This window comes from Cetorhinus maximus, chromosome 23, assembly GCF_964194155.1.
Source record: "Cetorhinus maximus chromosome 23, sCetMax3.hap1.1, whole genome shotgun sequence".
Taxonomy (NCBI): domain Eukaryota; kingdom Metazoa; phylum Chordata; class Chondrichthyes; order Lamniformes; family Cetorhinidae; genus Cetorhinus; species Cetorhinus maximus.
In genome coordinates, this window is record NC_135901.1 from 6162967 (window position 1) to 6186981 (window position 24015).

The 24015-nt window shown below is 44.7% G+C and overlaps 2 protein-coding genes across 2 annotated transcripts in view; one reads left to right on the top strand and one right to left on the bottom strand.

The window, feature by feature from the left end:
- Positions 1 to 24015, top strand: part of LOC144698213 (uncharacterized) — a 352133-nt gene that overhangs the window by 152482 nt on the left and 175636 nt on the right. The window lies entirely within an intron of this gene.
- Positions 15709 to 17183, bottom strand: LOC144698163 (uncharacterized). Its single transcript, XM_078570106.1, has one exon. It carries the CDS (start codon positions 17131 to 17133, stop codon positions 15709 to 15711), a length of 1425 nt encoding a protein of 474 aa, XP_078426232.1. The 5' UTR covers positions 17134 to 17183.

Genomic DNA, 24015 nt, shown 5'->3' on the forward strand with positions numbered 1-24015 from the left:
TACTAATTGAACTGAAGTTTAGTATTCTGGTTATATAGCAAATAAATCAGCTTTGTTTTAAACATATTGTTGTAGATTTTTGTCTTTCCCACCTGGGTGTTTAACATCACCTGGCTGGAGCTCAGAAAGGACAATCTTGGGGAGGATCATACGGCAGGAACAGAACATTCAGCCTGGACACAGTCCAGGAGCACGATGACCATCCACATCTTGTCCCTGTTGGATAAAATCAAACACAGCGTTTATTCTCAATCTGGTTATCTGACATTTTCATTATATACAGTTCACACTGATCTTCATGATAACACAAATATTGCATTTCCATCCTTCATTTCCATTTCGCTAATATAAGATTTGTTTCCCACAAGTCTATCTAGAACATCATATGGACCTTCCCAATTAACATCCCGACCCGACCCCTTTTCACAAGGTTCTTAACATGACTTCATCTCCCATTGAACAGTTAATGTAACGGGTAGGGTTGTTCTCCCTGGAGGTGTTGAGATGGGCAGTGCCATCTTCTCCACTGCCTGTAGTCCCACTGAGGGAGGATGCTGAGGTTTGTTGGAGGTTCTGGAGAAACAGGTCCTGAGTCTGTCGAGTAGCAATGGGGAGTGGGATCCCAAGACGATGCATAATCTGCATTTTCTGCCCTGTCATGAGCTGAAATGGGCTGCAATTGGAGGAGTGAACAGGAGGGGAGTGAATGGTCATTAACACACCAGGCAAGGCAGTTGACCTTGACCAGATCATCAGCTCCCTTCATGACAGCTTTTCTCAGTGCTGTTTTTATAGAAAAGTGAAGCCCTCGACTATCCTGCTAAGTGCTCGGTGGTAGGTGATGTGGAAATGTTGTTCCACACCCACAAGATGACGGAACTGCTGCATTAATTCAGCTGTGAAATGAGAACCAATATCACTCTCTATCCTTTTCAGAAAGTCCCATCTGATAAAGATCTGTTCCCACAAGATTTTAGCTGTAGTGGCTGCATCATTTTTTACAGGCAGGGAAAGATTCAATCCACCAGGTAAGCATAACTATAACTACCTGGATATACCGGTCCCTTCCTGTTACTGTGGGTAGTGAGCCTGTATAATCAATCTGCAATGTTTCCCATGGAACGTCATTCAGATGTGACATGTCCGTTCACAAGTCCGGGTTAATTTGGTCACAGATTCAGGTAGTGATGGACATCCTGGTGCATCCTGTGTTGTCAATAGTAATTATGCAACATATCGAGGACTGGAAAAAGAGGAACATGTCCCAAATTTGATCCATGAACAAAAATAATTCTTTTCTGAGGCATCAAAGTGTGACCCAAGTCAAATTAGAGTCACACTTGTTGGATGAGTGAGTTCTTGCTGAGAAAGGATGAGGGAAAGTCTTTGCTATGGTGTACGGCCTCTTTGGCCACAGTCACATCAGGGTCATGGTCCTGACAAGTTTTTAAATCACGTTTAACTGGAGTCTGTCGTACCAGTACCAGTGTTCTGGGTGGATCCCATGGAATTCCCTCTGGAGTAACTTTCCTGGTGAGTCAGTCTGCCTGGTTATTACATCACCCTCTTCACTAACTCTTGCTGCTGATGTACATTCACATTACAAATAGAAAATTGTTCCCGTCACTTACCAGCAATATACCAAATCATTCGGCATTTGGAGTGGAGGGTGAGTGGTTTCCTTTCTGTTGTGGAGAAGTTGTGTTTTTTTTTGCCAGAGAGGTAGGTTTTCCCTGAGGGAGTTACAACCAATGGATAGTTTCTGAATAGTTGGAGTTTCCATCAGTGACAGTTTGAAGGGCTGTGATCACAATAAGCTCAGATTTCTGGGTTAAATATTATGTTGAGTATTTAATAAGGATATTACAGCTGTCATGAGGGACATAAGATGCAGCACCAGTCTGATACAGTCCTTGTTCATAAAGTTGAGATCCATCTACATGAACACCAGTGAAATTGGACAGTGGTGTGGCCCTAATATGTCCAATGGACACGGCCTCTTTCACTGGACAAGTATGTGGGGTTCTTTCAAACTGCAACATCCCAGCTAATTGGCATTTGTGAGGTTACAGCATATTAATATCCTTGATTCGTAACTCCATAATTCATCTACTGTATCACATCAGGGATGTTCCCTTCACTTGGCCCTTTATGAATAATGTCACTGTGGTATGTGGGGTGTGCAGAATTATCGAATTAAACTCGACCAAGTACTCTGTACTTAACTAACCAGTGAACCCTTAAATAAAAGCGATATACTGCGGATGCTGGAGATCTGAAATAAAAATCGGAAGGTGTTGGAAAAACTCAGCAGGTCTAACAGCATCTGTGGAGAGAGAAGCAGATTTAATGTTTCGACTGCAATGTGACTCTTCTTCAGAACTGAAGAGATGGAGAAATAGGATGGGTTTTCTGGCATTGAAAAGTGGGGAAGGTCAGGTACAACAAAGAGAAGGTCAGGAGGACGGGAGAGATTAAACAAAGATGTGATTGAACAAAAGGCAAAGGGAGTGGTCATGTTTGTAGTATAAAAAAAACAAAGCACGGTAAGTTTTAATGTCAGAGTACAGGAAAAATGGCTGTCCATTTCAGTTTCGAAGAAGGGGAGTAGACGGCAGAGTGGTATTGTTGCTAAACTAGTAATCCAGAGACCCAGGGCAATGCGCTGGATAATCCCACCACATTGCGAATAAAAATCTGGAATTAAAAGTCGAATGATGACTACCCATCTGGTTCACAAATGTCCTTTAGTGAAATGGTAACTACATGTGACAGCAATGTGGTTAACTCTAAATGCCTTCTGAGCTAGGGCAACTGGGGATAGGACACCTACATCCCATGATTGAATAAAATAAAGAATCATATTGGAATCAAAACACTAACACTGTTCCTCTCTCCAGATGAGTTGCCAGACCTGCTGAGTTTTTGTGGTACTTGCTGTTTTATTTCAGCTCAAAACACTGGTCAATCAATCTTCCCAGAGTCTGGGAGATCATTTCCCATTCACCTGCTGCATTACTACAGCAGATATGCATCGTTTTGACAGTACCAGCCGGGCTGTGGAATTACTTGGATAGATCGTCCAAAAAGTCAGCACAGGCATGATGGGCTGAATAGTTTCCATCTGTGCTGTATCATTATATCAAAGAGTGAATATTCAGTAACATAAGATAGAGAGAGAAAGAGAGGAACCAGTGACTGTGGGATTGAACCCAGCCAGGATCAGCACCTGCATAGGAGGAGAGAGAGGGGAACCATTGGAAAAAGCTTTAAAAACTCAGTGTATTCCGAATGGAGCAAAGATTTAAATCACGTTGGGAGATGGAACCTAGCAGCACACAAATTCACAAACATTTACGTGTCTTTTTTTTAAATTAGTTTATCCCAATTGGTTAACAGAACGATTTTCTATTTTGTATTTCGAGTGTCAATGGCGCTGCTGTTACCCAACATTCCGTGCGGACGTGAATGTGCTCTAGTCACTGTACAGGAGCCCAGTGCGCAGGCGCCGTGCTGATCTGTTTGGAGCATGCGCAGCGTCACTTTGATCGGAGCCCTGAGAGTGCGGGACAGGCTTTTGGAAATGGGTTAGAGCGGGCGGGGCGGAGGGAGGAATGGAGCCGGGAGGTGAGGGTGGGGAGGGAAAGGAGACTTCATAAACACCCGATGTAGGCCGCAAGCCCAGAATCAGACTGTGCAGGAATGGGAATGGCGTTTGCAGCTCCGGGGAACAGACCCTGGTTAAAAACAAAAAAACTGCGGATGCTGGAAATACAAAACCGAAACAGAAACAGAAACACCTGCAAAAACTCAGCAGGTCCGGCAGCATCGGCGGAGAAGAGGATGTTCTGTTGAAGGGTCATGAGGACTCGAAACGTCAACTTTGTTCTTCTCCGCCGATGCTGCCGGACCTGCTGAGTTTTTCCAGGTGTTTCTGTTTCTGTTTTTGTTAACAGACCCTGGTTAACGGCCGCCATCTTCCGAGGGGCAATTTGCTGCAGGGCGCATGCGCGGCCTTCCCAAGCACCAGAATAGGAACATCAGGAGACCATTCAGCCCATCGAGCCTGTTCTGCCATTCAATAAGGTCATAGCTGGTCTGCTTGTGGCCTTAACTCTACTCTCCTGTCTGCGCCCCCCCCCCCCCCCCCCACCATCCCCAACATAACGCTTGTGTCCCTTGTAGATCAAAAATCTGCTTAACTCAACCTTGAATATATTCAATGACCCAGACTCCACTGCTCTCTGGAGAAATGAGTTCCACAGACTCATGACCCTCTGAGATAAGAAATTTCCCCTCCTCTGTGTAAAATGAGAGACCCCCTTATTTGTAAACTGTGCCCCCCCCCCGTTCTAGATTCCCCCATGAGAGGAAACACCCTCTCAGCATCCGTCAAGAGCCCTCAGAATCTAACATGTTTCAATAAGATCACATCTCATTCTTATAAATTCCAATGAGTATAGTCCCAACCTGCTCAACCTTTCCTCATAAGACAACCCCCCTCATTCCAGGAATTGGCCTAGTAAACCTTCTCTGACCTGCTTCCAATGGAAGTTCTCACTGCTCAAGTAATCCTAGGTCAGGAGGAGGGAATGTTGTGAATTTCTATCCTGGACAAACAGTGATGGATTTTGGAAACTCCTTTTACAGAGGGTTAGAAGGGGAGGATCAACACACAGGAAACTCAAACCAAGATAAATGTTTGTCTCTTCTGAATTTCAAACCTGGACTGACACATATGACTTTTGTAATATCCTTTTACAGGTGCTTTCACTACTTGTAATATCTTTCCAGCTGCAGGCTCTAGCAGGAGATTTTAAATTTGAAAACAGTGAAATTGTTTCAGAGGTGAGTATTATTGAACATTCATCTACAATTTAGAGCTTTTAGTGCTGTGCTCTGGTTTCCATAGCTTTGGGGCTGGTGTGGCTTCTTTACTGTGGATCTGAATCTATGTCCATCCATTGCTCTGTTTCACCTCTGCCTCCCTGATCACCTCTCTTCCATTGTCCAACCGGATTGTCGAACAATGGGTGTATTTTAACCATGTTTGGTATTTCCCTGTTATTTCTGCCAGCTGTGTCTAAATGAGGTGTCCCCTGCTGCCTGTCTCCCGTCTATACACCGCTGATTTACCAGCTTTATCTTCCCGTGATCAGGAATTGTTTTTCCTGCACTAGAGATCATTCTCTTCTGCTTCTGAGCTTAGACTGACCATAAAATTCTGCTGAATTTTTATTCCCTGTAATTGATTCTGCACATCCTGAAATGTTAACTCTCATTCTTTTTCTACAGTTACTGTCTGACCTGGAGCATTTCCAGCATTTGCTCTTTTTCTTTCAGATTTACAGCAAACGCAGTATTTTGCATTTGTTTTATTGCAGCTGTTGCTCACAGAACTGAGTCTAGAAACAGAGATGGACCATTTAATAACTGATTTGTAATGGGCTGCGTGTTGGTTGCAGAAGTTGGTCCCTGGCCTCCAGTGTTGGTCCTTTTTCATTGAATCTGAGGATCATTGAGTGATTGCAATTCAGAAGGTGACATTTCACCGTCATGCTCGTGCTGGCTCTCCAGAACAGCAAATCAGCTGGTCCCACTCCCCTGTCCTTTCCTCATAGCCCAGCAATTTATCCAATTCCCTTTTGGAAGCCTTTGTTGCATCAGTTTGAGCTGGAGTGGAGATGGAGGAGAAGCTGCTGGGTTTAACCCTGAGGACTATGGAACCCAGTCAGGCCCAGAAATTTCCAATGTGAAATTGTCAAGGGAGGTAGATTCTAGGGGGGATCAGGTTGCTAAACGGACACTGTCCAGACAATGTAAAAGAATATTGTTTCAAGAACAATTATTTTTGTAGGTGTTTTTAATGTATTTTACATATCCATATTTACATACAAGTTTTTAAAATTTATTCTTGGGATTTGGGTGTCATTAACAAGACCTGTAGCATATATTGCCAATCCCCAGTTACCTGTGGAGAAGATGATGTTTGACCTTCTTGAACAGCTGCAGTCCATGTGGTGAAGGTGCTCCCACAATGCTGTTAGATAAGGAATTACAGGATTTTCACCCAGTGATGATGTCAGAACAGTGATATATGTCCAAGTCAATGACACTTAATTTGTTTTTATATAACGCCTTAATGTAATAAAACGTTCCAAAGCATTTCTGAGGAATGTTACAAAACAACATTTGACAATGAGCCACATAAGGAGATATTAGGGCAGGTGACCAAAAGGTTGGGCAAAGGCGTAGGTTTTAAGGAATATCTTGAGGAGGAAAGTGAGGTAGAGAGCTTCAGGGATGATATTCCACAGTTTATGGCCTTGGGAAACTGAAGGTGCAGCCAATTAATAGTGGAACAGTTAAAATCAGGAATGCTGAGGAATTAGATGAGCACAAAGATCTCAGAGGGTTGTGAGGCTGGAGGAGATTACAGAGGTAGGGCGGGGCCATGGATATAATTGAAAATAAGGATGGGAAGTTTAAAATTTAGATGCTTCTTGAACAGAAACCTTTGTATGTCAGCGAGCACAGGGGTGATGGGTGAACAAGACTTGGTGTGAGTAAGCACACGGGCAGCAGAGTTTTGGATGACCTCCGGATGGAGGGAGGTGGTTTAATATGGGAGGCCGGCTGGGAGTGTGTTAGGATTGTTAAGTCTAGAGGTAACAAAGGAATAATGAGGGTTTCAGCAGCAGATGAGCAGAGTCGGGTGATGTTACTGAGGTGGAAGTAGGCGATCTTGGTGATGATGGGGATATCTGGCCATAAACTCTTCTTGGAGTCAAATATTATTCTGACGTTGTGAAGAGTCTGCTCCAACCTCACCCAGTTGCCAGGGAGAGGGATGGAGTCGGTGGCCAGGGAGTGGAGTTTGTTGTGGGACTGAAGACAATGGCTTCAGTCTTCTCAATATTTAAATGAAGGAAATTTGTGCTCATCCAGTTCTGGATGTCAGACAAGTCAGGACAGTGTGTGACTTGGAGGTGATACTGTTCCCAGAGACCTGCTATCCTGATCCTTCTCGGTGGTAGAGTGTCAGGATTTGGGAGATTATGTCAAAGTTCTGGTTGAGTTGAAGATATATAAAATCCCTCTTCCTTGCCTCATCCCCCCCACTTCTCCCACATCCCCACCTCTCTCTGTCCCCTCCCATAGAGAACAGATTGTTGTGTAGGCCCAGAAAGGTTCCCTTCCCTGAAGGACATGAGTGAACCAGTTGGGTTTTTATGACAGTCCAGCAGCTTTCACATTCACTTTTTCCTAGTCCTGGCCTCACAAATTAACAGATTCATTCAGCTCAATTTCACAACCTGCCTTTGTGTTTTTGTGGGTTCTCTCTCACTCCCTTTTTTCTGTTTTAAATCAATTTCACAGGGTATTAGAAGGGGAGGATTCACTGTCGGGAAACTCAATCATCACATCAGGATCTGATGAAGTTGCCTAATTTATCATAACCTGAATACCATCGGATTTTGATCATGGAAGGAAAAAGCACCGTTCACAGTGGAGAGAAACCGTACACGTGTTCTGTCTGTGGACGAGGCTTCAGTCGATCATTTGACCTGTTGAAACACAAGTGCAGCCACACTGGGGAGAAACCGTGGAAACGTGGGGAGTGTGAGGAGGGATTCAGATTCCCGTCTGAGCTGGAAACTCATCAACACAGTCACACTGGGGAGAAGCCATTCACCTGCTCCGTGTGTGCCAAAGGATTCCGTTGGTCATCCCACCTCCTGAGACACCAGCGAATTCACACTGGGGAGAAACCTTTTAATTGTCCAGAGTGTGGGAAATGCTTTAAAAGTTCCAGTGAACTGATGCTCCATCAACGTGTTCACACTGACGAGAGACCGTTCAGGTGCTCTCATTGCGAGACGGGGTTCAGACAATCATCTCAGCTCACTGTACACCAGCGGATTCACACTGGGGAGAGGCCATTTACTTGCACTGAATGTGGGAAGGTATTCACTCGGTTAACCAACCTCCTGATACACGAGCGAGTTCACACTGGAGAGAGACCATTCACCTGCCCCGAGTGTGGGAAGGGTTTCACTACCTCATCCAACCTGCTGATACATCAGCGCATTCACACTGGAGAGAGGCCATTCACCTGCACTGAGTGTGGGAAAGGATTCATTCAGTCATCCAAACTGCTGATACATCAGCGCACTCACACTGGGGAGAGGCCATTCACCTGTTCTGTGTGTGGGAAGGGATTCACTACCTTAACCAACCTGCTGACACACCAGCGAGTTCACACTGGGTCGAGGCCATTCACCTGCTGAGTGCGGGCAGGGATTCACTATCTCATCCCACCTGCTGATACACCAGAGAGTTCACACTGAGGAGAAGCCATTTCACCTGCTTTGTGTGTAATAAGAGATTTGCTCGCTCATCTCACCTGGTGAGACACCAGCGAGTTCATGAATAACTACAGTGATGGATTTTGCTGTTAATCACATCCAGGACTGAACCATGTTCAATGGGGTATTTTTCTGCTGATGTTAATAAACTCCAGTCCAGTTATCGTGGTTAATATTGTGGATAAAAGTCAAATAAATCAGCTTTGTGTTAAACCTACAGTATGTCAAGCCTTTTTAATATCTCTAACACAAGTTAGTTCCTTTTGAAGTGCTCTCCCTCTCCCCTGTCTCCTCCATCCTCACCCCCAACAACAAGTGTGAGGATCTCATGGAGCTTCTTTGTCACTAAGATTGAGACAATCCGATCAGCTGCCTCTGCTGCTTCCCTCTCTTCCACTACCCCACTGGGATTTCCTCCTTGTCCGCCTCTTTCTCCATCCAGCCTCCATACACACCAGCAAGTTCATACCCCAGAGAGAGGCTTTAAATGCTTAGATCAAGGTTTAAAAACCTACATTCACTGATGATGCTCCAGAACATTCACTCTGGTTCCGCTCCATTCATCTGCTCTCACTACGGGAAGAGGTTCAGGCGATTGTCCATCCTGCAGCAACACCAGCGAGTTCACACCAGGAAGAGGTCATTCACCTGCTCCATGTGGGGAAGGATTCCCTCATTCATTCAACCTGTTGACAAACCAGTGAGTTCACACTGGGACGATCTTTTCAATCTCTGGATTGTAGGAAGTGCTATGGAAATCCTGTGGAGCTCACGTACCAACAACGTGTTCACACTGACAAGATCATTCAGGTGCTCTCACTGGGACCGGGTACTGTTGATCATGTGAACTCAAGTGTCCAGCAGCGCACTCGCACTGGGGCGACACCGTTCACCTATTCCATGTGTGGGAAGAGATTCACTCAGTCATCCCACCTTAAAACACATAAACTTGTTCACACTGATAAGAAACCTTTTCTAAATTGTGTGAACAGAGATTTAATAGCAAAATGGACCTGCTGACACACAAACACATTCACACTGGTGACAGGCGGTTCACCTGCTCCATGCGTGGGAAGAGATTCACTCGGTCATCTCACCTACTGACACCAGTCAGTTTACAAGTGACTGCAGGGGTTGGATTCTGCTGTTCTTGCAGCTGTTAATCACATCCAGGACTGGACCATGTTCATCCTGAGAGCTGGAGTTTGCTTCTGATGATGTTCATTATCCCTCTAACTGGGCTGGAGTTTAACATTTGGATAAATGTCAAATAAATCAGCTTTGTTTTGAACATATTGTTGTAGATTTTTGTCTTTCCCACCTGAGTGTTTAACATCACCTGGCTGGAGCTCAGAAAGGACAATCTGGGGGAGGGTCATACGGCAGGAACAGAACTTCAGCCTGGACACAGTCCTTCAGGGTCACACTGAGAGGGACAAATGGCACTTTTGTCTTTCTCATCTCTTCACTGACACTGAAGAGATTTTGTGTGGGTTAATCCTGAAGTGTGGAAGAAATGTGTGTCAGCTGCTTTTTTCCATGGTTCAGATGGGACAAAAGGCTCCTTTACAATTGTGTTTAGAATCAGGAAGAACAACAGTGAAATAAAGCAAAATACTGTGGATGTCTAAAATAAAAACAGAAAATGCTGGAAAATCTCAGCAGGTCTGGCAGCATCTGTGGAGACAGAAACAGAGTTAATGTTTTGGAACCGAAGAAGAGCCATATTGGGCTTAAAACGTTAACTCTGTTTTTCTCTCTGCAGATGCTGCCAGACCTGCTGAGATTTTGCAGCAATTTCTGTTTTTCAACAGTGAATGCTGGAAATGTGCTGTCAAATCAGAGATTGGTGTAAAACTGTGATGTGTTCTTGTCTTGAAAGAGAAATGGCAGGTTTAAGTTTCCAGCCTGAAAATGACTGTGGTAATTATACGACAGCTACCATTTCAGGACAATGTTAATTTATTTGAAAGACATTTGTTAAAATCTGCATTGAAAGAGCAGATAGTGGAGTTCACAGGAGCCTGTTAACTGCTGGGACAATTATACCACAGACATTTGATCTCCAGATAAAGAAGGATCTGCACCGTGTTTCCAGGAATTCCCTGTTTTATTGATGTGCGTGTGTTAGACACCAGGATAACTATAAATAGACAACTCAGGATATCCATGGTGGTGCAATCCCAACAGTTACTCTGGGATCACTCCCGCTGTGGAACTCCACCACTGACCCTGCTGAAGGTTGTAGGCTCGGGGAGTGGGGCCTCCAGGATTGGACTGTCAGAAAGGTGGGTTTCAGTATCCTGACTAATACATGGTGAAAAACCAAGGAATCCTTACTGAGGAGCTGTCTGGGGTTTTACCTGTCAGTGTAGGTCTAGGGGTGAATGATTCCCGACTCCCTGAACTGTCTGACATTGAACCCAGTTTAGAACAAGATGGATTCAGTGTCCAGGAGAATAGGGACAAATATCACCCACAATTGAGGGAGACACAAGCAGCTGTTGGAGAAGTGAAGCAATCTTTGGAAAGGAAGGTGGTGAACCAATATAGGAATAATAGTGACAACTTTTCCAGCTCCATCAGGAGTGAGAAGATAGTTAAAGATGGTTTTGAAAGTCAGCTCAGGACAGATTGAAACAGATTGCCAGGATATAACAGAGCTGTTAAATGACTATTTCACATCAGTCTGCACTCCTGTGGATGATGTTCAGATTCCAGCTGTGGGATGTGCTGTTGACAGTAACATCATCAATATTAAAGTAGAAAGTGATTGTCATCCTGGATAAAATAGGAAATCTCAAACTAGATGGTGCTCCAGGTCCAGATGATACCCACCCAAGGCAGCTTAAAGAGATGGGATGGCTGCTCTTTGAGCCCCTTGGCCGAATCTTCAACAGCTCAACAGAGTTGGGGATTGTTCCCTGAGATTGGAAGGCAGCTCACTTAGTTCCCACTTTCTGAATTGGAGACAAAGCAGAGCCAGGCCCATCAGTGTGATGTCGATCACAGGGAAGATGCTTGAAGGGATCCTAAGAGATGCTGTTTCTGATCACTGGGGAAGAGAAGGAGCCATTAGAGATCCTCAACACGGCTTCTGGAAAATGAGGTCGCAATTTACAAACCTGTTTGTGTTTTGTGGAGAAGTTGTTGTGTTTGTGGATGAGGAGAATCAGGTTGACATTGTCTATCTCTGGGTGTAATCCAACAACAACACCTTGTATTTACACAGAGGGTTGTGGAGCTGGAGGAAGTTACAGAGTCTCAGGAGTGTCAAACTCATTTTCCATGGTGGCTCTGATCTGATATCCTGGCACTGGGTGAGGGTCACATTCAGCAGAAGTTATTAAAATGGAACTATATACAGATAAACTACATCAGTATTTTCTGACATTTCCATTTATTTACTGCTCCTGCTGCTCCCAACATCTGACACCTCTTAGCTTCAACCATCACATCAACACTTGGAGCAAATGACTGGGCTGAGGCCTGTCTCGGATAAAAACACGAGGACCACTTGTCATCACAGAAATTTACAGCACAGAGGAGGCCATTGAGCCCATCATGCATGTGCTGGCCGAAAATTAGTTATCCAGTCTAATCCCACTTTCCAGCTCTTGTAGCCCTGGAGGTTACAGCACCTCCAGCTGTATATTGGAGTGTTTCTTAAATGTGATGAGAGTTTCTGCCTCTACCACCCTTTCAGACAGTGAGTTCCAGATCCCCAACCACCCTCTGGGTGAAAACATTACTCAACTCCTCTCTAATCCTCCATCAATTAGTTTAAATCTTTGCCCCTTGGTTATTGATCTCTCTGTTAATGAAATAGGTCCTGTCCGCTCTATCTGGGCCCCTCATAATTTTATATATCTCAATTAAATCTCCCCTCAGCCACCTCTGTTCCACAGAAAACAATCCCAGTCTATCATATCTTTCCTCACAGTTAAAGTTCCCCAATCTGGGCAACATCCAGATAAATCTCTTCTGTACCCTCTCCAGTGCAATCACATCCTTCCTGTAATGTGGTGACCTGTACTCAGTACTCTAGCTGTGGTCGAACTAGTGTTCTTTATGGTTCTAGAATAACTACGCTCTCACCTTCCGTTGACTTCAATGTAATAGAAACTGACAGTTGGAACCTGTCAACATTTGAAAGATATTTACAAATGATTCAAGGGTTTCTTACAGATGGGATCTTTCTCTGTTCTGTCCACTTGAGGTGTTAGATAAGACGTTCTCCTGGGAATATCGAGCTGGAATATTGGGCCGTGATGTGTTTCCTTGTTCATCTTGTTGACTCTAACTGTTGAATCTTGTGATTTCTTGTGATAATCAAACTCACAACAATAGATTGTCTTTTCCTGACTTTATTAACAACACTGCAATCATACAGACAGAGTATCGTTCCCTGATCCGGGGAACACGGGTAATGTTGGGGTAGATGCCTCGTTGTTCGAGTATGTCCAAGCTGTCAATGATTGCATCGTTTTCTGTGGCTCCTCTCATGACTGAAGAGTCTGATGTGGGATTGCCATGGACTGGCAGTTCATGTTGTCGTTGTTGGTACCGGGGGAACTTCTGCAGCTGCTCCACCACTGGTCTTCCTCTGGGCACATCGGATGTTGTGAGTCTGGAGTAGATGGTCCTTGAAACATGCTGAACCAAATTTCAGTGTTTGCCTCCACATGGGCCGGTCGGCTGCAATGTTTTCCCCAGAGAGGTGGTCTGCAATGCACAAGTTTGTAAGGCTCTTTTTTGAGGGTGTCCTTGTACTCTTTGTACTGACCACCTTGATGTTGTTTACCCTGAGGCAGTTCCCCATTGACGATCTGCTTGGGGATTCTGTCATCGTCCATGTGGGGGATATGGCCTGGCCATCCAAGTGGAATTTTCTGGAGGGTGGTCTCTGTGCTGTTGAGCCCAGCACGATGGAGACCTCGTTGTTTTGTGATTTTGTCCTGCCATCGAATCCTCGTGATGGACCTCAGGTGCCTTTGGTGGAAGCGTTCCAGAGCTTTGACGTGGCTCCGATAGCAGACCCAGGATTCTGCTCCATACAGCAGGGTGGTAAGGACAATGGCCTGGGAGAGTCTGAGTTTAGTCTTCAGGTTAATGCCATGCTGCTTCCAGACACAAACAGAAATAATACAGTGGATTCAGAGCTCGATTACATAGGATTACAGAGGTTATAAGGCACAGAAACAGGCCATTCAGCCTAACCAGTCCATGCTGGTGTTTATGATCCACTCGAGCCTCCTCCCATCTTTCCTCATCTAAATCTATCACTGTAACCCTCTACTCCCTTCTCCCTCTTGTGCTTATCTCGTTTCCCCTTAAATACATCCATACTATACACTTCACCCACTCCCTGTGATAGTGAGTTCCACATTCTCACCACTCTCTGGGTTAGGAAGTTTCTTCTGAATTCCCTATTGGATTCTTGGTGACTATCTTATATTGATGGTCTCTCTTCCCCACAAGAGGAAGCATTCTCTCTGTATCCTCTCTATCAAAACCTTTCATCAATTTAAAGGCCTCGATTAGGTCACCTCTCAGTCTCCTTTATCCAAGAGAGAAGAGACCCAGCCTGTCAATCCTTTCCTCATATGTCAACACAAACATTTCTGGTATCATTCTTGTCAAACAGCGCGTCCCTTCGGCTGTTCACAACAGGCAAAGTGCTGACCATAATAAACCAGCCCATGCTTGCAAATCTCAGAACTAAGTGTCCAACATGATAAGCGACTCTGCAATTGGACAGCGCTTACTAAACAAATCTGATTGTGCTAAGAATGACACTGACAAACAATTTAAAATTATCAGTCATGCTCACGGTATAGCTCACTTACACATGCTAGAAACTCATGTATTCACACACAGGGTCCCGTCCTTTGCAAACAGAAAGAGCATGTCCACACACTGCGCTTTCTCAAAAAAACAAAAGCTTAGGGACAGTCATTCCCTGGTTCATTTCCCATGACCAATCAGAGTCGACCTACCTGGTTTGAATTTAAACAAAAGCTTGGCAGTTAACTACTGCCTGATGCATTTTCCATGGTAACACCTCTACCAATCAGAGTCCTCTTGCCAACCAATCAGCCCCTCCTCTCATGTAGTATAAATCATTGTTCCATTTACAATTGGTATTCTTACAAATCTGTCCTGATGAGTGCAGGATGAAAAACTTCAACAGCATGTCTCTTTTTTCAGAAATGTTCAGCAAAATTTTACCAATAATGATCCTGGGTGTGTTATCCTTCCCTGGATGCCAAGGCTAGGAGAGACATAATAACTTAAGAAATAGGAACTGGAGTAGACCATTCGGCCCCTTGAGCCTGCTCCACCATTCAATAAGATCATGGCTGATCTTATGTTTCAATCCTGATAACCTTTGATTCCCTCACCTAACAAGAATCTATTTACCTGTGCCTTAAAAATATTCAGTGACCCCGCCTCCACCGCCTTCTGAGGCAGAGTTCCAAAGTTGCACAATGCTCTGAGAGAGATAAAATTTTCATTTCTGTCCTAAAAGGGCGACCCTGATTTTAAAACAGTGCCCCCTAGACTCACCCACAAGAGGAAACATCCTTTCGACATCCACCTTGTCAAGGCCGTTCAGGATCTTGTAAACTTCAATCAAATCACCCGTCACTCTTCTAAACTCCAGTGGAAACAAGACCAGTCTGTCCAACCTTTCCTCATAAGACAACCCACTCATTCCAGGTATCAATCTAGTAAACCTCCTTTGAACCGCCTCCAATGTATTTCTATCCTTCCTTAAATAAGGAGACTAAAACTGTATACAGTATTCGAGGTGCGATCTCACCAATGTCCTGTATAACTCAAGCGTGAAATCCTTACATTTATGTTCAATCCCTCTCATAATAAAGGATTGCATTCCATTAGCCTTCTTAATTACTTGCTGTTCCTGCTTAATAACTTTTCGTGACTCATGTACTAGAATACCTAAATCCCTCTGCACCTCAGAATTATGCAGCCGTTCTCCATTTAAGTAATACTCTGCTTTTTCATTCTCCCTGCCAAAGTGAACTTCACATTTTCCCACATTAAACTCCATTTGCCAGGTCTTTGTCCACTCACTCAACCTACCTATATCCATCTGCAACCTCCTCATGCCCTCTTCACAACATACTTTCCTATCTATCTTTGTGTCCTCTGCAAATTTAGCCACCATGTCTTCACTCCCCTCATCTCAGTCATTGATGTAAATCGTAAAAAGTTGAGACACTCTGGGAGGTACGGGGAGCTGGGACTTGTCCATGAGAGTAACTGAAGGTATGAAAACTGAAATAATCTAGAGTTAGAAAGGAGAAAAGGTTCAGTTCTGGATGTGATTCTCAGCATCAACAACTGAATCCAACTTTTCTGGTAACATATGAACTCGCTTATGTCTCAGCAGGTCGGATGACCGAGTAAATCTCTTCTCACACATGGAGCAGGTGAACGGCCTCTCCCCAGTGTGAATTCGTTGGTGTCTCAGCAGGTTGGATGAATTAGTGAATCCCTTCTCACACACAGAACAGGAGAACGGCCTCAACCCCATATGAATGCGGTGGTGTCTCAGCAGGTGGGTTGAACCAGTGAATCCCTTCCCACACAAGGAGCAGGTGAACAGCTTCTCCCTAGTGTGAATGCGCTGATGTCTCACCAGATAAGATGAACAAGTGAATCCCTTCCCACACACTGTGCAGGTGAACGGCCTCTCTCCAGTGTGACTGCGCTGGTGTCTCACCAGATGGGAAGAATGAGCGAATCTCTTCCCACACGTGGAGCAGGTGAACGGCCTCACACCGGTGTGAAATCGCTCATGTACCTCAAGGTAGGACAAACGAGAGAAACTCTTGCCACATACGGAGCAGATGAATGGCCTCTCCCCAGTGTGAACCCACTGATGTGTCCGCAAGTTGGCTGACTGAGTGAATCTCTTCCCACACACGGAGCAGGTGAAAGGTCTCTCTCCAGTATGAACTCGCTTGTGTATCAGAACTTGGTTTGAACGAGTGAATCCCTTGCCACATATGGAGCAGGTGAATGGTCTCTCCCCGGTGTGAATCCGTTGGTGCATAAGAAGGCTGGATGACCGAATGAAACCCTTCCCACACACGGAGCAGATGAATGGTCTCTCCCCAGTGTGACCACGCTTATGTGTCAGAAGGTGGAAAGAATGAATGAATCTTTTTCCACACACAGAGCAGGGGAACGGCCTCTCCCCAGTGTGAATGCACTGGTGCCTCAGCAGATCAATGCTTCTTTTAAAGGTTTTCTCACATTCGGAGCATTTAAAAGGTCTCTCATCGGAGTGAACCAGTTGGTGCTTAGTGTAGCTTGAAAACTGAGTGAATGCCTTCCCACACTGGGAGCAGCAGAATGGCCTGTCCTTGGTGTGAACTCGCTGGTGCTCAGTGAGATGCCCTGACTCACTGAACGACTCCCCACAGAGAGAGCAGCTGAACGGCCTCTCGTGTGTGTGAAGGAGCTGGTGCTCCGCGAGGCAGGAGGACAGCCTGAACCTCTTCCCGCAGTGGGAGCAGCTGAACGGTCTCTCATCAGTGTGAACTCGCTGCTGCTGGACCAGTTCCTCAGAGGTTTCAAAACTTTTCCCAGAGTGAGAGCATTGAAGAGGCTTCTCATCAAAGTGATCGAGTTGGTGTGCCAGCAGGTTGGATGAGCACATGAATTTCTTCCCACACGCAGAGCAGGTGAACAGCCTCTCACTATTTTGAGCTCGCTGTCGTGTCAGCATGTTTACCAGCTGTATCAATCCCTTCACACAGGAGGAGCAGGTGAACAGCCTCTCACCAGTTTCCAGCTGAGGCGGTCGATTAAATCCCTTCAGATGTACAAATCTTCAGATCCCAATGACCCAGCTGACTCTGTCAGACGTGAGGTTTGATTTGATATTCCTGTCTGCAGATCCTCCTCTTCTATTACCCTGTAAAATAAGTTTACAAAGAATTACACTGTGTACATTACACAAACAGGCCATTCGGTTTATCTAGTCTGTACTGGAGTTTCTACTCCACACAAATCTCCTCCCATTCTGCCAACCTAATCTCAGCCTTTCAGCTGATCTTTCTAATCCCTTTTCTCTCATGTTCTCATTTAATTTCTTTTTGAAAGAGTCTCAGGTATTTTTCTCAGCCACTTACTGTAGTAGCGAGTTCCACATTTTAATTACTGCCTGAGGAAAGAAATATCTCCAATTTTCCTGTTGGATTTATTTGTAACTATTGTGTACACAAGACCTCCAGCATTGGACAGACCAACAAGTGGAAACATTCTGTCCGCATCGACCTGCCCATCCTAATGAGGATTTTAAAGACCTAGATAAAAGCAAAATACTGCGGATGCTGGAAATCTGAAACAAAAACAAAAATTGCTGGAAAAAAACTCAGCAGGTCTGACAGCATCTGTGGAGAGAAAGACAGAGTTAACGTTTCGAGTCCATATGACTCTCGAGTTCTGAAGAAGTCATACGGACTCGAAACGTAAACTCCGCCTTTCTCTCCATTGATGCTGCCGGACCAGCTGAGTTTTTCCAGGTGTTTCTGTTTTTGTATTGGATTTTCAGCATCTGCAGTTTTTTGTTTTTATAGAAATGCACAATATTCTCTCCTCCTGCTGACAGGGACAGGGATGTCTGCGCATGCGTACTGCTGCACATTGACCCCGCTCAAGATGGCGGCCGTTGACTCCGCCATTTTACTGAGAACCGCGGCCCGCAGCTGCTCCCAGGACCGTTCGCTGCGACCGCGGGGCCACTGCAATTTACTCGGGTGTCGAAGCCTCCAGTGCACCTTTATAACATCTCACTGCCCACTCCACCGCCTCCAATCCTCCCCATCTACCGGCTTCATTGACTTGCCTGCACTCGAAAATTGTCAACTCCTTCGACCAGCTCTTGCTGCAGGATGTTAAATTGGAATGTGGAATTTCATCCCTGAAGCTCTCTGCCTCTCTACCTCACTTTCCTCTTCAAGATACTCCTTAAAAGCTACGCCTTTGCCCAAGTTTTTGGTCACCTGCACTAATATTTCCTTATGTGGCTTGTTGTCAAATGTTGTTTTGTAACATTCCTCAGAAATGCTTTGGAACGTTTTATTACATTAAGGTGTTATATAAAAACAAATTAAGTGTCATTGACTTGGACATATATCACTGTTCCGACATCATCACTGGGTGAAAATCGTGTAATTCCTTAACTAACAGCATTGTGGGAGCACCTTCACCACATGGACTGTAGCTGTTCAAGAAGGTCAAACATCATCTTCTCCACTGGGGATTGGCAATATATGCTGCAGGTCTTGTTAATGACACCCAAATCCCAAGAATAAATTTTAAAAACTTGTATGTAAATATGGATATGTAAAATAGATTAAAAACACCTACAAAAATAATTGTTCTTTAAACAATATTCTTTTACATTGTCTGGACAGTGTCCGTTTAGCAACCTGATCTCCCCTAGAATCTACCTCCCTTGACAATTTCACATTGGAAATTGCTGGGCCCGACTGGGTTCCAAAGTCCTCAGGGTTAATCCCAGCAGCTTCTCCTCCATCTCCACTCCAGCTCAAACTGATGCAACAAAGGCTTCCAAAAGGGAATTGGATAAATTGCTGGGCTATGAGGAAAGGGCAGGGGAGTGGGACAAGCTGATTTGCTGTTCTGGAGAGCCAGCACGAGCATGACGGCGAAATGGCACCTTCTGAATTGCAATCACTCAATGATCCTCAGATTCAATGAAAAAGGACCTACACCGGAGGCCAGGGACCAACTTCTGCAACCAACACGCAGCCCATTACAAATCAGTTGTTAAATGGTCCATCTCTGTTTCTAGACTCAGTTCTGTGAGCAACAGCTGCAATAAAACAAATACAAAATACTGTGTTTGCTGTAAATCTGAAAGAAAAAGAGCAAATGCTGGAAATGCTCCAGGTCAGACAGTAACTGTAGAAAAAGAGAGTTAACATTTCAGGATGTGCAGAATCAATTACAGGGAATAAAAATTCAGCAGAATTTTATGGTCAATATAAGCTCAGAAGCAGAAGAGAATGATCTCTAGTGCAGGAAAAACAATTCCTGACCACGGGAAGGTAAAGCTGGTAAATCAGCAGTGGAAAGACGGGAGACGGGCAGCAGGGGACACCTCATTTAGACACAGCTGGCAGAAATAACAGGGAAATACCAAACATGTTTAAAATACACCCATTGTTCGAGGGAGAGGAAGTTAAACAATGGAAGAGAGGTGATCAGGGAGGCAGAGGTGAAACAGAGCAATGGATGGACATAGATTCAGATCCACAGTAAAGAAGCCACACCAGCCCCAAAGCTATGGAAACCAGAGCACAGCACTAAAAGCTCTAAATTGTAGATGAATGTTCAATAATACTCACCTCTGAAACAATTTCACTGTTTTCAAATTTAAAATCTTCTGCCAGAGCCTGCAGCTGGAAAGATATTACAAGCAGTGAAAGCACCTGTAAAAGGATATTACAAAAGTCCAGGTTTGAAATTCAGAAGAGACAAACGTTTATCTTGGTTCGAGTTTCCTGTGTGTTGATCCTCCCCTTCTAACCCTCTGTAAAAGGAGTTTCCAAAATTCATCACTGTTTGTCCAGGATAGAAATTCACAACATTCCCTCCTCCTGACCTAGGATTACTTAAGCAGTGACAATTTCCATTGGAAGCAGGTCAGAGAAGGTTTACTAGGCCAATTCCTGGAGTGAGGGGGGTTGTCTTATGAGGAAAGGTTGAGCAGGTTGGGACTATACTCATTGGAATTTATAAGAATGAGATGTGATCTTATTGAAACATGTTAGATTCTGAGGGCTCTTGACAGATGCTGAGAGGGTGTTTCCTGTCATGGGGGAATCTAGAACAAGGGTAGAAGGCACAGTTTACAAATAAGGGGGTCTCTCATTTTACACAGAGGAGGGGAAATTTCTTATCTCAGAGGGTCATAAGTCTGTGGAATTCATTTCTCCAGAGAGCAGTGGAGTCTGGGTCATTGAATATATTCAAGGTTGAGTTAAGCAGATTTTTGATCTACAAGGGACACAAGCGTTATGTTGGGGGTGGTGGGGGGGGGGGGGGGGGGTGGGGGGGAGGGAGGGGGCGCAGACAGGAGAGTAGAGTTAAGGCGACAAGCAGACCAGCTATGACCTTATTGAATGGCAGAACAGGCTCGATGGGCTGAATGGTCTCCTGATGTTCTTATTCCGGCGCTTGGGAAGACCGCGCATGCGCCCTGCAGCAAATTGCCCCTTCGGAAGATGGCGGCCGTTAACCAGGGTCTGTTAACAGAAATAGAAACACCTGGAAAAACTCAGCAGGTCTGGCAGCATCGGCGGAGAAGAACAAAGTTGACGTTTCGAGTCCTCATGACCCTTCAACAGAACCTACTCTTCTCCGCCGATGCTGCCAGACCTGCTGAGTTTTTGCAGGTGTTTCTGTTTCTGTTTCGGTTTTGCATTTCCAGCATCCGCCGTTTTTTTGTTTTTAACCAGGGTCTGTTCCCCGGAGCTGCAAACGCCATTCCCATTCCTGCACAGTCTGATTCTGGGCTTGCGGCCTACATCGGGTGTTTATGAAGCCTCCTTTCCCTACCCTCACCTCCCGGCTAAATTCCTCCCTCACCCATTTCCAAAAACCTCTCCCGCACTCACTGGGCTCCGATCAAAGTGACATTGCGCATGCTCCCAACTGATCAGCACGGCGCCTGCGCACTGGGCTCCTGTACAGTGACTAGAGCACATTCACATCCGCACGGAATGTTGGGTAACAGCAGCGCCATTGACACTCGAAATACAAAATAGAAAATCTTTCTGTTAACCAATTGGGATAAATTAATTTTAAATAAAGACACGTAAATGTTTGTGAATTTGTGTGCTGCTAGGTTCCATCTCCCAACGTGATTTAAATCTTTGCTCCATTCGGAATACACTGAGTTTTTAAAGCTTTTTCCAATGGTTCCCCTCTCTCTCCTCCCATGCAGGTGCTGACCCTGGCTGGGTTCAATCCCACAGTCACTGGTTCCTCTCTTTCTCTCTCTATCTTATGTTACTGAATATTCACTCTTTGATATAATGATACAGCACAGGTGGAAACTATTCAGCCCATCATGCCTGTGCTGACTTTTTGGACGATCTATCCAAGTAATTCCACAGCCCGGCTGGTACAGTCAAAATGATGCATATCTGCTGTAGTAATGCAGGAGGTGAATGGGAAAGGATCTCCCAGACTCTGGGAATATTGATTGACCAGTGTTCTGAGCTGAAATAAAACCGCAAGTGCCACAAAAACTCAGCAGGTCTGGCAACTCCTCTGGAGAGAGGAACAGTGTTAGTGTTTTGATTCCAATATGATTCTTTATTTTATTCAATCATGGGATGTAGGTGTCCTTTCCCCAGTTGCCCTAGCTCAGAGGGCATTTAGAGTTAACCACATTGCTGTCACATGTAGTTACCATTTCACTAAATGACATTTGTGAACCAGATGGGTAGTCATCATTCGACTTTTAATTCCAGATTTTTATTCACACTGTGGTGGTATTATCCAGCGCATTGCCCTGGGTCTCTGGATTACTAGTTTAGCAATTACCGCTCTGCCGTCTACTCCCCTCCTTCGAAACTGAAATGGACAGCCATTTTTGCTGTATTCTGACTTTAAAACTTACCGTGCTTTTTATTTTATACTACAAACATGACCACTCCCTTTGCCTTTTGTTCAATCACATCCTTGTTTAATCTCTCCCGTCCTCCTGACCTTCTCTTTTGTTGTACCTGACCCTCCCCACTTTTCAATGCCAGAAAACCCATCCTATTTCTCCATCTCTTCAGTTCTGAAGAAGAGTCACATTGCAGTCGAAACATTAAATCTGCTTCTCTTTCCACAGATGCTGTTAGACCTGCTGAATTTTTCCAACACCTTCCGATTTTTTTTCAGATCTCCAGCATCCGCAGTATATTGCTTTTATTTAAGGGTTCACTGGTTAGTTAAGTACAGAGTACTTGGTCGAGTTTAATTCGATAATTCTGCACACCCCACATACCACAGTGACATTATTAATAAAGGGCCAAGTGAAGGGAATATCCCTGATGTGATAGAGTAGATGAATTATAGAGTTACGAATCAAGGATATTAATATGCTGTAACCTCACAAATGCCAATTAGCTGGGATGTTGCAGTTTGAAAGAACCCCACATAATTGTCCAATGAAAGAGGCCGTGTCCATTGGACATATTAGGGCCACACCACTGTCCAATTTCACTGGTGTTCATGTGGATGGATCTCAACTTTATGAACAAGGACTGTATCCGACTGGTGCTGCATCTTATGTCCCTCATGACAGCTGTAATATCCTTATTAAATACGCAACATAATATTTAACCCAGAAATCTGAGCTTATTGTGATCACAGCCCTTCAAACTGCCACTGATGGAAACTCCAACTATTCAGAAACTATCCATTGGTTGTAACTCCCTCAGGGAAAACCTTCCTCTCTGGCAAAAAAAAAACACAACTTCTCCACAACAGAAAGGAAACCACTCACCCACCACTCCAAATGCCGAATGATTTGGTATATTGCTGGTAAGTGACGGGAACAATTTTCTATTTGTAATGTGAATGTACATCAGCAGCAAGAGTTAGTGAAGAGGGTGATGGTAATAACCAGGCAGACTGACTCACCAGGAAAGTTACTCCAGAGGGAATTCCATGGGATCCACCCAGAACACTGGCACTGGTACGACAGACTCCAGTTAAACGTGATTTAAAAACTTGTCAGGACCATGACCCTGATGTGACTGTGGCCAAAGAGGCCGTACACCATAGCAAAGACTTTCCCTCATCCTTTCTCAGCAAGGACTCATTCATCCAACAAGGGTGGCTCTAATTTGACTTGGGTCACACTTTGATGCCTCAGAAAAGAATTATTTTTGTTCATGGATCAAATTTGGGACATGTTTCTCTTTTTCCAGTCCTCGATATGTTGCATAATTACTATTGACAACACAGGATGCACCAGGATGTCCATCACTACCTGAACCTGTGACCAAATTAACCCGGACTCGTGAACGGACATGTCTCATCTGAATGACGTTCCGTGGGAAACATTGCAGATTGATTATACAGGCCCACTACCCACAGTAACAGGAAGGGACCGGTATATCCTGGTAGTTATAGTTATGCTTACCTGGTGGATTGAATCTTTCCCTGCCTGTAAAAAATGATGCAGCCACTACAGCTAAAATCTTGTGGGAACAGATCTTTATCAGATGGGACTTTCTGAAAAGGATAGAGAGTGATGTTGTTTCTCATTTCACAGCTGAATTAATGCAGCAGTTCCGTCATCTTGTGGTTGTGGAACAACATTTCCACATCAGCTACCACCGAGCACTTAGAGGGATAGTCGAGGGCTTTACTTTTCTATAAAAACAGTACTGAGAAAAGCTGTCATGAAGGGAGCTGATGATCTGGTCAAGGTCAACTGCCTTGCCTGGTGTGTTAATGACCATTCACTCCCATCCTGTGCACTGCTCCAATTGCAGCCCAATTCAGCTCATGACAGGGCAGAAAATGCAGATTGTGCATCGCCCTGGGATCCCACTCCCCATTGCTACTCGAC

Coding starts and splice junctions, on each gene's coding strand:
- LOC144698163 (XM_078570106.1), bottom strand. CDS start 17,133: ATGCTGACACGACAGCGAGCTCAAAATAGTGAGAGGCTGTTCACCTGC.